We start from the raw sequence: 13,769 nt of genomic DNA, 5'->3' as shown, positions 1-13,769 counted from the left end.
TTGCATGGCCCCATGGCCCCCAATTCCCGGACCCCCCCGGGCCGACTCCTGTTTAGTTAGATCGAACTGCATAGTGATACTCTGTGTGGTCCACTGCGATAGAAGCGATTCGACGAAGAAACCCCGTACTGCATCTGGTCTAGAAAGTAGGAATAAAGCGTCGTCCGCTTGCCGAAAGTGGTTAGTCTACTAAGTATTAATTTATCTATTTCACCGGCTTCATTACAGTTTAATCAATTTTACCGGGGCTTGGTAGCCTCGTGGCTTCGGTATACCCGGAGCTTGGGACACCAGAGGGCCGTTTGATGGGGCAAACTAGCCAATTGACACAGCCCCAGGCTTGAAATCCCAACCCCAGTTAAAGCATGCATTAGCCGCAATCACCTTGCTGGCCTCAAATCTTCTAAGCGAGATTCGACCCTCCCCCTCCTCCCCCTGGATGAGATCTCGTAATATTTAAGTCCCGGAGGGAAGGGTCTGGTGAACGTACATGTTCAATTAGCCAATCGCACCCTGATGTTTTCTCGTGCAGCGTTTATTTCTTGGTTGTTGGCGGTGCCACTGGCAGCAGCTTCGCCCGCCTGCCGTTGCTTCCCCAGCGATGCATGCTGGCCATCGAACAACGTCTGGTCCCAATTCAATAAGACCATTGACGGACGCCTCGTGAAGACTGTCCCGCTTGGTGTGCCCTGTCACGCCCCGAACTACAATGCCGAGACGTGCGAGGTCCTGAAGGATGGATGGTTATTGCCAGAGGAACAGTATGTCGCCCTGCATATCCCAGATTCTCTATTGTTGAAGTTCAGTGCTCATCTTTAATCTCCGCAGCTATGAATCTTCTTCTTCGGTCATGGCCCCATTCTTTGCCAATGGTACATGCGATCCCTTCCACCCTGTCTCGAAGCCATGCACGATCGGCAACTATGTGCAATACAGCGTGAATGTCACCACCCCAACTCAGATTTCCAAAGCTGTGAAGTTCGCGACCAAGTATAATATCCGTCTGGTCATTCGGAACACAGGCCACGACTACAATGGCAGATCCACTGGTGCGGGTGCACTCGCAATCTGGACGCACCACCTGAAGGACTTGGAACTTCACTCGTACAAGGATGCCCACTACAGCGGCAAGGCCATTACCATGGGCGCTGGAATCCAGGGATTCGAAGCGTATGAGATTGCCGATGCCAACGGCTTACAAGTTGTCGGGGTGAATGCCCCACCGTTGGTCTGGCTGGTGGTTACACTCAGGGTGGTGGCCACTCAGCCCTTGCATCTCGTTATGGCCTCGGTGCCGATCAAGTACTGAAATGGGAGGTCATTGATGGCAAGGGAAACTTCATCACGGCCACTCGCGACAACAAGTACTCCGACATTTTCTGGGCTCTCAGTGGTGGTGGCGCCGGTACCTATGGAATCGTCTATTCGCTGACCTCCAAGGCGCACCCAGGCACTCCCGTCTCTGGATTCAACCTGACTTATACGAATGCGAACATCAGCCAGGATACCTTCTATCGTGGTGTTGAGCTCTACAACACCTATTTGGCCGATATCGTCGACGCCGGCGCCATGAGCGTCTGGTACTACACCAACACTAGCTTCATGATCTCTCCAATCACTGCGCCGAATATCCCTGTCGCAAAGTTGGTGCAGATGCTCAAGCCTTTCCTCAATGGCCTGGACAAGCTTGGCATTGAGTACACTTCGACGGCCAGTCAATATGATAGCTACTATAGCCAGTTTAAGGACATGCAAGGCACCATCGAGGTTGGAACAGCACAGTACGGCGGTTGGTTGGTCCCACGATCTGTTGTCCAGAAAAACAACAAGGCCCTGGTGGACGCCTATCGCTACATCAACGAGAACGGCGGCACTTTCATTGGCGTTGGCCTAAGCGTTGCAAAGAAAGTCTCGGGGGACGTTTATAACGCCGTTTTGCCCGCTTGGCGTGAGGCGCTCATCGACACCACCCTCACCACACCGTGGGAGTGGGACGATCCCGCTCTGATGCTGGAGCGCCAGCGCAAGATGACCGAAGACTTCATCCCACGACTGCGAGCGTTGTCCCCGGACTCTGGTGCTTATATGAACGAGGTATGTTCCGTTTCAAGATTTTAACCACGAGCACTGGAAGATATGAGCTAACCATCTCTTTTTATTCATAGGGTGACTTCCGCCAGCCCGATTTCCAGAAGGTCTTCTATGGCGAGAACTATGCCAAGCTCCAGAAGATCAAGGCCAAGTATGACCCCAATGGCATCTTCTACGCCAGAACTGCCGTCGGCTCGGAGGCGTGGACGGAGCTTGAAAATGGCCGACTGTGCAAGACTGGAAATTAAAAGCCCAATTGGGTCTAGCTAGGCACTGTATATTAGTTGACCGGCAACCATCAGCTGCAGATGAGCGATATGCCATGCTCGGCAATGTATTTCGAAGATATTTGATAGAATTGACCGTTCGAGACCGAGATTGACCATTTGGCGTACCTAAACTAGTGCTAAACCCTGTCCGAGAAACACGAGAGGAGAGTTACGCATCTGAGTGGCCGAGGAAGTGCCCAGGTGCTAGATGTAGAGGCTCCCACATCCTGGAATCATGTATAAGCTACTGGTGGTAAATAGGTACAATGCATTTAGAATCAGCAGCCACGAATGCTGTGGCTTCAGGTTTTCAAGTTTGCGGTGCAGTCATGTTCTTATGTGGTATCTTACGGGTTCGGCATGTAATTTGTAGTACACTTAGAAGAATTTAATAATTGAAGAATACTAGTTTATTGAACATCATTTCTCCTCATACTTCTCTGCATTAGTGGTGTAGATCTGGCTTAAGCTTGGCCTGTGCTTTCTGATTTCCGCGGGAAGCTAAAGTGGCCTCATGGAAACCCCTCACTACCCATTACAGTTTTGATTGAATCGGGTTCATAGTAACCGAGACCGGCATGCCGACATCCAGCACTGCTTTGATGACTGATTATCTTGGAGTTTGCCCAGATGATGTTAAAAAGTAAAGAGAGATGAGAAAAAGAGGTCTGGGTTTATGTATCTGCAGACGGGACTTGCTATCTTTACGTCTCTCTAATGGCAAAGTATTAAACGACGGTTTAGTCTTAAGATGTGGCGAGCCAATTTCATTTACGGTGTAGTAGCATTGAGTATTCCAAGGTCGAGAAAGACTGCTATCCTCTACTGTCCAAGTTTGAACACTTCCCCAGTTCTAGATAGTTCCAAGAATCGGTGTACTTACCCCGCCTTTTCTCCGCATTTACGGGTGGCCATTTCAACAGAGTCGCCTTCCTATAGGCTGTAAAATCGTCGGATCAACAAGTCAATTCCCACAAGCGGCCCAGAGCCAAGGAAAATTTCTAGGATTAGAGTTCACAAAGATAGCTTTTCGGCGAATGCCGACTAATTATTTGACAATCTTTACCATCATCATCCACTGTGGACCTTCCCCGTGGATTCAATTGTTGGGGTATCCAGCCTTCAGGTTTTCTATAAGAGGAGAACATTCTGTTCGTTCGGCCTTTTCTCGACTATCGTCGTTGATGCAGTGAGCTGATATCTCATTCGACTCTAAGCAATTACTTTCGATCCAATCCATTCTTCTTCAATTGCCTATTCATTTCTAGACAACTTGTCCGCTTCAAACTTGAACAAGATGGGTCGGTTCAAGAAGGTGATAGAAAAGATCCAAGCCCCCACCGAGCCTGGGCTTTCAACAGCCCAGCTCATGTTGGTAAATGACGACCTTCGGCCAGGTAAGAAAATGCGAATCATCCAGTCACCGCACTTCTCCTGCACTCCCAATTTCATCTTCGCTCTGATGAAAAGAATTGACTCAAGATTTCCATGCTAATCTATATTTGCGAATAATAGTCGATCCAGATCGCCGTCAATGGAGATGGCTCAATTTCGTTGCCTTTTGGATCGCAGATTCATTGAACGTCGTGCGTTTCTTCCCACTGCGCTTGTTGAACAATTGAATGATTCCCGACCGCTCGGATTGATTTTCTTCGCATCAAAGGTGCAATTGGAGCTTCTCAAAACTACTCTAACCTCCGCCTCAGAATACCTGGATGATTTCGTCCTCCATGATAGTCGATGGCCTATCCTGGTGGCAATCGTGGCTATGTGTCTGGATTGGGTATACTATCGCTGGTCTTTTTGTCTGCCTAATTGGCCGAATCGGCGCGATTTACCGTATCCCATTTGCGGTAGCGAATCGTGCATCCTTCGGAATTTGGGGTTCTTTCTGGCCGATCCTCAATCGTGCGTCGATGGCGGTTATATGGTATGGCGTCCAGGTAAGCTCCTCTGTGCCTGTTACGACTCAGAGCATTATACTAAACAAAAATCTCCCAAATAGACATATCTTGGAGGTACGCTGATCGTGATGAAGGACGGGGTATTAACAGATGCATAAAATGATACTAACTTTTCTACCTAGGTGAATGTGTCACATTGATGATTCGATCAATCTGGCCCAGCTACAATAATCTACCAAATACTATCCCTGCAGGTGCTGGTGTCACTACTCAGCAGTTCGTGAGCTTTTTCTTATTCTGGCTATTCTCACTCCCTGCTCTATGGTTTCCGATCTACAAGATCCGACATCTCTTCACCGTGAAGGTAAACCTATCTCTGTTTGACTATTCTGTCGCTTCATTCCTTGCTTAATCTGACCTTCTCGTCCCAAAGGCATATTTCTCCCCTGCCTGCGCCATTGCGTTCTTCGGATGGGCTATTGCTCGTGCACATGGTCTGGGCCCAATTATCACCCAGCCTAATACTGTACAGGGTAGCACTCTCGCATGGGTGTTTATCAAAAGTATTATGAATTGTATCGCCAACTTCGCTGCACTTGTGATAAATAACCCTGACTTTGCACGCTACGCTCGAAAACCACAAGATGCTCTGTTGCCGCAGCTTATAACAATTCCGGTCGGCTTTGCTATAACATCATTTATCGGCATCATCGTCTCCTCTTCGTCAACGGTTATCTTTAATCAGCCTGTCTGGAATCCCTTAACTTTGTTAGGGATGTTCCTAGAAAACGCGACCTCAGCTGAACGTTTTGGTATCTTCGTTATTTCTAGTGGCTTTGCCTTGGCTCAGTTAGGAACGAATATCGCCGCTAACTCGGTATCTGCGGGTACAAATTTGACTGCGCTCCTCCCTCGCTTTTGCACAATTCGAAGAGGCGGCTATTTCTGCGCTGCTATTGGCCTGGCCATGTGTCCTGTGAGTTACATTCGGAATGTTGGTTTTATTTGGGGAAGCTTCTAATAAAGCTTAGTGGACTCTGGTTGCATCTTCGAACAACTTCACTATTTACCTCTCTGCCTATTCTGTGTTTTTATCATCTATCGCCGGAGTGATGAGCAGCGACTATTATTTAGTGCGCAAAGGCTATCTCGATATCGAGAAGCTATACAGTGCACAGAAAGAGGGCCCTTACTACGGTATTTACGGAGTTTCGTGGCATGGTTATGCCGCCTACTTCTGTGGGATCTTGATCAACATCGTTGGGTTTGCAGGCGCCGTTGGTGCAAAGGTTCCTGCAGGTGCTGCATATATCTATAATCTCAACTACTTCACTGGATTCCTAGTCGCCGGGGGAGTCTACTGGATATTAGCCATCCTGTGGCCTCTCCCATTGACTAGCAAGTCTTGGAACGAAGTCCCTTATGAAGTGTCGCCTCTATCTGATTTGGAGATGAAGAAAGAGGGACTGGAAGGAGCGGAACACATGGAGCATGTATAATGGAACAGGATTTGGTGCGAACTGTCTTTCAGATAACCAGGCAAATGATATCCATCCGCCAGAAATATACGGAATTTTACGAACTACGAACTGCAAACAAGTAACCAAATGTGATTTGAATCCACCCTAGAAGTCTCCAATAAGAATTTTCTTTTGACACGATGGTAACCAAGAAGCTGCTCAAAACAAATCTAGCGCACTTCTAATGATTTCATATCATCGAATTTCATTGAGGTTGGGATGAGCTGATCCTCCGTCAGCCTCACATGATCCGCCGTCAGTCGCCATCCCTTCCGAGTCCTTTTGTGGCCAGAAGTCTAAGTTTGAATACCCTGCCCCCTGGAGGTATACTTTGTCTCCGCGGAAAATATTTATGCAGGGCTCTAATATATGAGGCCTTTGTTAAGGTTTGATTTATCGATTAAGTTCTTCGACTGTCAATAACTACAACGTCAGCTTCTCATACGAAATTCCATCGAGTAATGGATAGATAACACCTCGGGATCTGCACCATAACCTCGGATGCATGACAGTTTTTATCGAGTAATTTATCCGAGCTAAAACTTTAGCCTGTTGCTTGGCGTTGGGGTCAGGGGATAGAAACAACCAATCGGCTCCGAGGCCCAACTAAGTCACCAGACGACATCACTAGCTTCGTTTTTTTTTTGAGGAGGCAAAGAGCTTCAGATACTACTACAGACCATGCTAGGCTTAAAAATACTTGGAAAGGGTACTGGGTAATTGCAGCACCGTTCGACCTCAGTCAAGCAACAGCCTAGGGCTCATCATTTACATTCTCCTTGAGTATTTCCCCGAGCATATCAATCAAAAATTCACATGAGATCCTTTTCAGTTAAAATAATCATTACTTCCAGCATTAAAGCCCCTCGGTTATAATTTGTACACAGTCTTGCTCCACATTCGGGCGTCGGGGGCGGGGCGGGGGTGGAGATTTGTTGAATCTTTAGGATCGAAAAATGATATTAGACATGAGTTCATTATTCAAGCTCTAAATCCACAGATGAACTTTGAAAGGCTCTTGAGACAATTTTTCCAAGGTTTTTAAGGGGTCTGAAAATCTATGCCCGGTTCTACGCATGATTAATTCTGGAAATGGTGCCCGACATCATGCTTATTAGATGCTAGTGGCGGGTTTTCAGAACTTCCTACTGATGTTCGTTAGATACATCTCAAGCCGCGTAAAATCTACAAGGGGTCCATAATCGCTTGAATAAACTCTTAAAGGACAGCATATAGTCCGAATCACGTAATAGGTCGAGATTTACTTGAGCCCTGGTATGGAGTGGGCTGTCCAGATCGGAACGACGGACCCCTGGCTGTCGGCTACATTATTTTCAACCATTCAAAAAAAGCTATAGCATACTTTCGGTGACAATTAGATTTCGGCCGATTCCGACTCATTCCCGGGGAACGATACCTAGCTCCCCACTGTCTCATATTCCATCATCTTACCCCGGGGTACCATGATATAGCTCAGGGCCCACGACCCGCTACAGATGCCTACTAAAACCGGGTTCTGGGACCAATAGGGCCCATTTAATTCCTTTATACTGTTTAAGCGGAGCTAGAAAGAAGATGATATCAAACAGGTTTTTCAATTTTGGTTTCCGAGAGGATCGCTCGGGTCCGATATCCTGAGGGTGGGCATTCCGTAACTGACTTTCGGAGGGCCATGCGGGCCGAGTCGCCTTTCTTAGACTACGTAGTGATTACTTTTTTGGCAAAATCATCAGAAAGAATGATTCAAATGCCTGGAAAATATTTTGATAGCTCTTGATATCATGCTGGATCTGTGGGCTCCGTACATCGAGAGCCATAAAATGTACGGTCTCAGAATGAGGTACGCAACCAAAGCTTACATGGGGCTTGATATCTCGACATCCAGTCGGCCTTCAGAAACAATGTGGAGAATAAATTGACTTTCCGAGTACCCAAGTTGGTAAGGCTGTATTCTTTAGCATAGAGAGTATCTCATTGATCAACAGTCGATAGTATTACCCGGGAAACCAGTCGACATGTCCGGGGGTACGATTTAGATCCAAGGTTTGTATAAGCAAGTTCTATGTCAAACTATATGAACCCGTCAGCTAGCCAAATAATCTACCATTTAACACGCTTTTCAATTCGACGCTCTCTTCAAGTTCCTGATTCTCATATCTGATGCCTTTTTGCTAACATGGGTCTGAAACCGTTTCTTGGGCTTCGAGGAAATGCCCTCCTCCACGCAACTCTCATACTAGTTGTGTGCCCTACTTTTACTTGCTATGGATATAATATGAGCGTGGCGGGTGGCCTGTTAACTCTCACCGCGTTCAATAATCAATTTCCCAGCATCGACACGCTTCATACAAGCGGGGAGGTTCAACAAAAGAATTCACAGATTCAAGGTTGGCAAATTACTTTGGACTAGTATGATTTCCGATGTTTTCTGACTGATATGTTTGTTTTAACCAGGTGTCGTCATGTCTCTCTTCACTGTCGGCGGTATCTTCGGGGCTCTCTCATGTGTATTCTTCGGTGATCGCTGGGGCCGCCGGAAGGTCATTCTTATATCGAACATTATAACTATCATCGGCGCCATTCTCATGGCAACTTCATTCTCACTTGCCCAGTTTGTGGTTGGGAGACTAGTTCTAGGGGTAGGGATTGGAGGATACGTCGCGACTGTCCCTGTCTGGCAGTCCGAAATCTCGCCAGCCCATATGCGAGGATCCAATGTGGTGATTGATGGGATCTTCGTCGGAAGTGGAGTTGCCCTGGCTCTATGGGTTGATCTGGGATTCTTTTTCGTGAAAGAAAGTTCCGTCTCCTGGCGGTTCCCTCTTGCCTTCCAAATCATCTTCTCGATCATCGCAATCGTCTTTATCACAATGCTACCGGAGTCGCCACGCTGGCTTATCAAAAAGGGCAGAGTGGACGAAGGACGACAGGTTTTAGCCGCATTACTCGACGTGGAGGAGCACTCTGATGTTGTGAACGATGGCGTATACGACATTGAATCATCGCTTTCTCACTGCGGAACAGGGTCGTGGAAGGACATGTTCACGAACGGAGAGCAACGTCTTTTCCATCGCACATACCTGGCAGCCACGGGCCAAATGTTTCAGCAGATGTGTGGTATCAACGTCATTACCTTCTACGCCACAACCATCTTCGAACAATACCTCGGAATGAGCCCCGTGAATTCACGGATTATCGCCGCGGCAATGCCTCTCACGCAGCCATTTGGTGGCTGGCTTGCCTATTACACCATCGACCGCCTCGGGCGGCGACCTTTGCTCATATGGAGCGCCGCAGCCTTGGCCGTGTGCATGGCAGGACTCGCCGGTACGACTTCACCATCCGCAGCCAATAACACAGCTGCGCTAGCCATGGCCGTCGTCTTCCTTTATTGTTTCCAATTCATCGCGACAATCGGGTACGCGGGACTGACCTTTTTATACGCGGCTGAGATAGCACCTCTGCAGATTCGTGCTGCTGTTAACGCCGTATCCACCGCTACCGTATGGTCGTTCAATTTCCTCCTGGCCGTGATAACACCCGTGGGCTTCGCGACGATCGGAAGTCACTTTTATATTATCTTCGCGGTCATCAATGCTCTCATGGTACCGAGTGTGTATTTGTTCTTTCCTGAGACGAAGGATCGTTCGCTAGAGGAGATCGATGAGATCTTTGCGCAGTCTAAGAATGTATTCGATCCGCCTCGTGTGGCGCGTGCAATGCAGCGGAAAATGCGAACGGTGCATATTGGCGAAGTCCGGGAGTCGGGAGATATTGTCGAAATAAAAAGTGATGGTCTGCAGATGGATGTGAAAGCTTAACTCACCCGCGGGCGTGTGTGAGCTTCAATGATGTGAGGTTCTTGGAAGTTGGGGAAGGGAGTTTCAACTCATGCCATGCATCCACCGCTACTAACGCATCTGGGGACGAATGGCAGGCAGTCTACACCGTTCAATCTTTCAACGCTGGGCAGTGAAGGTTTCTTTTTTTACCATGTGATTGAAATTCTTGATGTCATAGAGTAGTATACACTACTAGAGTCGAAAAGTTTGCATCGAAAATAGAAATATGATTAGTAGAGTAGCATTATCCGTTGGCCACAATTCTTCTCAACTTTGAAGCCACAACTCCCCTCTTGAAACCTCAAAATCCAAACAAACCAAGAAAAACAAGCCTGAGTCCTGAATACCCACCCCACTAGGCGAGTGAAAAAGTGGCAAAAAGAAACTCTCCCTCGGGGAATCGAACCCCGGTCTCCCGCGCTTATCGGTGTTAATGACAAGCGGAAATCATGACCACTAGACCAAGGAAGATGAAATAGTCGAGTTACTGCTCGACCACTTGGGGGTGGTTGATATCATGGCGGCCGGATTTGACTAGATAATCACAGACTCGAAGGATGTTCCAAAATATACAATTAATCTATTGCGTTGAAAAAAGCCAATTCTATCATATGCTATGCACCCTACCCAGACTACTAGTACCCTTCTATTCTATAAATTTGGTCCGCCCAGTCCGGAATTACCGGTCGGAGACCACCATCCCTCCAGATCGCCGAGATCGGGAAGCATACCCGGGTCATTCGTGAATTGCGGTGCTGCCATAGCGTTTATGGCATTGAGATCCGAATTATAATTCCAACTGAGATCGTCGGAAGGTACTGTAAAGGGTGGTTGTTTTTGTTGTTGTTGTTGCTGATTGTAATCAGACTGGTTCTGCCTCGAGTCATGCTTTTGATGAGTGTCGAAAGATGCGCTTCCAGTAAAAGGCGCAGTCAACGAAGCCCGTATCTGCTGCGATTGGGAGAGATCGAGCGTATTCGATAGACGCGACTTTTTGCGCACGGATTCGGATGCAACACTATCATGACGACTCGGGTCACGAGCCGATGAGTGTTTTTTAGAGTCGGAGGAAGCAAGATTCGCGCTGCTGAGGTGTCTTTTCGAGGCCGGACCTGATCGATGCATATGTGCCTGCCACCGTCGTTGCAGAGTAACGAGGAAGTCCCTGGTACGCTTCGCGTTTTCGAAGGATTGGCCGAGCTCGTCGAGGGCGCGGAAGCAGAGATTCAGATATGCGACCATTTCGGCGTTGCGCGGGTGTGGTTGGCTGGTTTCGCCGGGCTTGTTGGGCATGAGTGGGGAGCTGGAGACGGTGACGAAGAGGAGCATCAGTGCGGCGCTGAAGATTATCGCCACGACTTGGTTATTCATTCGGCGGAAGGAGTAGTGTTTTTCGTAGATGTGGAGGAGCCGGGCGATCGCTGTTGCTGATTCGACGCACATGCGTCGTGCGTGGTGGTAGCCTGGTCCTTGGCGGGGACTGCGTGGTTGGATGTAATTCTTCGATACCCATGGTCTGTGGAAGAAGATTATGATTTGATGGTATTGCATACTGTGAGAAAGATTAGAATCATGAATGCCGACGCGTTGTGGTCTGGTTGACTGGTTCATTAGGTTCATTACTCACTGGAGTATTAACAGATGGGGTAGTCGCGGTGTTGCATCGTCATCGATATCGAGCTCGAGTGTAGAGGGCAGATTCCTTTTCCAGGCGAAAAGGTCCTCTGTCACTTGGAATGTAATTCTTTGCAGATCGTGTCGAGATATATCGGAGCAGCCGTACCTGGTGAGAACTTGAAGTTAGATATAAACAAGAACAATTCTAGCATGGTTCCACTCACAAGATATGTCCCACGGGGGAAATCATTTCCCATAGCACGACGAATTGCCGGCAAATCAGTTCAGTGGTATCCCTAAGACCGTCTCCAAAGGGATCTGGTGTTTTCTGCAGTCCGTATGGGTGCCAGATGGCGTCTTTATCCGCGCCAATCGTGGATGCAGGTTTCGGGACAGTAATGTCTCCTGCAGTCATCCGAAATGGTCGGCCCAAGTAAAAGCCCCAGAAGCTACAAAAATAAGCATATGTATAATCAACTCGGAATGACGAAGAGAAATATGACACTCACTGGTCAGCGACATAGCTTCCCCAAAAAGCTGTTCGTCGAACGTCCGCTTCATGAGCGCTAACTTCACCATTATTGACATAGGTCGTCATATCCAAATGTAATCCAAGATCAAATGCAAGCCGCATTGACATGCCTATTGATTAATGAGAAACCTATGCTCAAGTATGGGAGCGAGGGTCACTTACCGCTATAAAGCCAGCCACGAGCATCACGGTTCGATGCACCCTCGTGGCAACTCAAAAGAACGAGTGCCTGCACAGTCGCAACACAAGGTGTGTCTAGTTCGATTTCTAAAAGAGCTTTCGCTCGATCTGCGAAGAAATCGGCCAACGATTTGGGAAAAGTGATAAAGGTGGGGTGATAGCGCGCTTCAAAAGCGCTTCCAATTGCACACCTGTCGCTCATATTAGCAATTCGACATTATAATCAGAAACTTGGAGTCACGGATGTTTCAATACTCACATCGCATTGGTAAGAACTTCCGAGTAAAATGGGGTATCGTCATATTCTTCCCGCCATTTCGTTCGCGCTGTCATGTACATCGCCTTATCCACGACATAAATGCTCGGATTCTGCCAAGTGAAAAACAGCTCAACCAGGTGATCCTCCAAAGCCTGATCAACCGGCTGACCGACGCGAAGATGATTAAGGATATCCTGGCCATCATGCCGCACGGTTCGCGCATCGGGCCGTTGCCGCTGCTGTGTCGCCGAAACATCAACCAAATTGAGATTCGAGGTAGCGCCATAAAAGCGCAAATGACCATCGCCGGCGATTTTCAAAGTCCCGATGCGATTAGACAATTGCTCAATGACGTCGCTCTCGGCCGGGTTTTCCTCGTCGCTGTCGGAATCGTGGTCCTGGTGCGATGGATTTGTCGGCACCTGGCCCAGTAACACGCCTGGCTGTTGGACCATGTCCATGCCAAGTTGGAAAGTGTCTGGGCTGAGACCGGCGTTGGCCATCATCCCTGATCCACCATTGATATTCGCGTAAATGTTCTCCAGGCTTTCTGCGTTGGGTAGGGAGAATCCCCAATGCACAAAGTTTTGATTGTCAGGCGCACCCCGCACCATACTGTAGGGGTTCCAGGGTTCCACAGAGGGTGAAACCCCGGTTTGCTGGTTCGCGACGATGCCACTGCTGTGCGATGGCGATACGCTGGAATTCTCCTTTTCGACCGAGGGTTGGGATTGCCCCGGCAGAGCTGTTCGCGGCGGGCTACTTGTCGGGGATGGCCTCTGATGAAACGGCGGGCTTATCTCGTCTGCTGATTTCTGGTCGCTCGCAGAGAGGGCTGAGTTCTTTGTGACTCCCCGAGGGATTTGAAGTGTGTCCAAGACTCTGTTCATGCCGGCCTCGTCTTCTGGGTCCATTGGAGGGGGCACTAGGCCTTGCTCCTGGATGAATTGGTATAACTGGTCAATTCTTGCTGAAAAGAGCTCCGTGGCGGCTCTTAGAGATACTCTGTAGACCCTGTTAACTCTTGAACTTGCACCCAAGACTTTTTCTTGGCCACATGGTGTTTCTCCACCGCTATTTTATTGTAATTAAAGGAACATGAAGGAGTAAGTAACTTACTTCCGCTTGTCGTCGCCATGTTGATATTTGCATTCCTTGCCCTTCCGTTCACAATTTTGACAATGCGGCATGGAACCATCGCACTGCAAGATCAGACTCTACATGTTAGATTTGCGCCAATCTTCCTAGGTCCAAGATCTAGGCTTAAGGAAAGTGCTGCAGGCTTACCCTGATTTTACTTTCCCGGCAAGGGACACAGGCGGTGGTGACATGCTTCCGCGGTGTCTTCTTAGGCTTATCAGGATCCGGCGACATGGTTGGAAAGCAGTTCCTGCGTCTGTTCTTTTCTTTTTGCGGAGAGAATTTCGACGGCGAAAGGATAGACCGTGGGGGTGGCGGTTCTTGCGCTGGGCTTCGCGCTTGGGGAGATTGCGTCGCCGCTGAATTGATAGAGCGTTTTAAGTCATTTCGAGTCAGACTCCTGGATTCATATTCA

The 13,769-nt window shown here is 48.3% G+C and overlaps 4 protein-coding genes across 4 annotated transcripts; 3 read left to right on the top strand and 1 right to left on the bottom strand.

Annotated features, from left to right (window-relative positions):
* Positions 1 to 504: 504 nt before the first annotated feature.
* On the top strand, positions 505 to 2,339 carry N7533_005257 (FAD-binding oxidoreductase; the record flags this gene model as incomplete). Its single annotated transcript, XM_057101907.1, has 4 exons — positions 505 to 761; positions 829 to 1,210; positions 1,252 to 2,094; positions 2,166 to 2,339. Coding segments are annotated over 4 exons (1,656 nt in total), but the record flags the coding sequence as incomplete, so codon positions are not given.
* Positions 2,340 to 3,657: 1,318 nt separating this feature from the next.
* On the top strand, positions 3,658 to 5,763 carry N7533_005256 (nucleobase cation symporter-1 family protein; the record flags this gene model as incomplete). Its single annotated transcript, XM_057101906.1, has 7 exons — positions 3,658 to 3,757; positions 3,876 to 3,946; positions 4,067 to 4,303; positions 4,366 to 4,378; positions 4,447 to 4,628; positions 4,698 to 5,240; positions 5,296 to 5,763. 7 exons carry the CDS (start codon positions 3,658 to 3,660, stop codon positions 5,761 to 5,763), a joined length of 1,614 nt encoding a protein of 537 aa, XP_056961536.1.
* A 2,197-nt stretch (positions 5,764 to 7,960) lies between these two features.
* On the top strand, positions 7,961 to 9,605 carry N7533_005255 (sugar porter family MFS transporter; the record flags this gene model as incomplete). Its single annotated transcript, XM_057101905.1, has 2 exons — positions 7,961 to 8,171; positions 8,239 to 9,605. The coding sequence occupies 2 exons, from the start codon at positions 7,961 to 7,963 to the stop codon at positions 9,603 to 9,605; spliced, it is 1,578 nt and encodes a 525-aa protein (XP_056961535.1).
* A 672-nt stretch (positions 9,606 to 10,277) lies between these two features.
* N7533_005254 (transcription factor domain-containing protein) lies at positions 10,278 to 13,588 on the bottom strand (the record flags this gene model as incomplete). The annotated part of the gene is made up of 8 exons (XM_057101904.1): positions 10,278 to 11,178; positions 11,254 to 11,409; positions 11,468 to 11,692; positions 11,753 to 11,885; positions 11,938 to 12,146; positions 12,215 to 13,219; positions 13,334 to 13,416; positions 13,502 to 13,588. The coding sequence occupies 8 exons, from the start codon at positions 13,586 to 13,588 to the stop codon at positions 10,278 to 10,280; spliced, it is 2,799 nt and encodes a 932-aa protein (XP_056961534.1).
* Between the last annotated feature and the right edge of the window lie 181 nt (positions 13,589 to 13,769).

The sequence above is a fragment of the Penicillium manginii genome (genome assembly GCF_028828005.1).
Source record: "Penicillium manginii strain IBT 31320 chromosome Unknown utg000004l:1.0-7231830.0:1.0-7236170.0, whole genome shotgun sequence".
Lineage (NCBI taxonomy): Eukaryota > Fungi > Ascomycota > Eurotiomycetes > Eurotiales > Aspergillaceae > Penicillium > Penicillium manginii.
The sequence above is the reverse complement of the archived record's forward strand: the minus strand, read 5'-3'. Positions and strand labels throughout refer to the sequence as shown.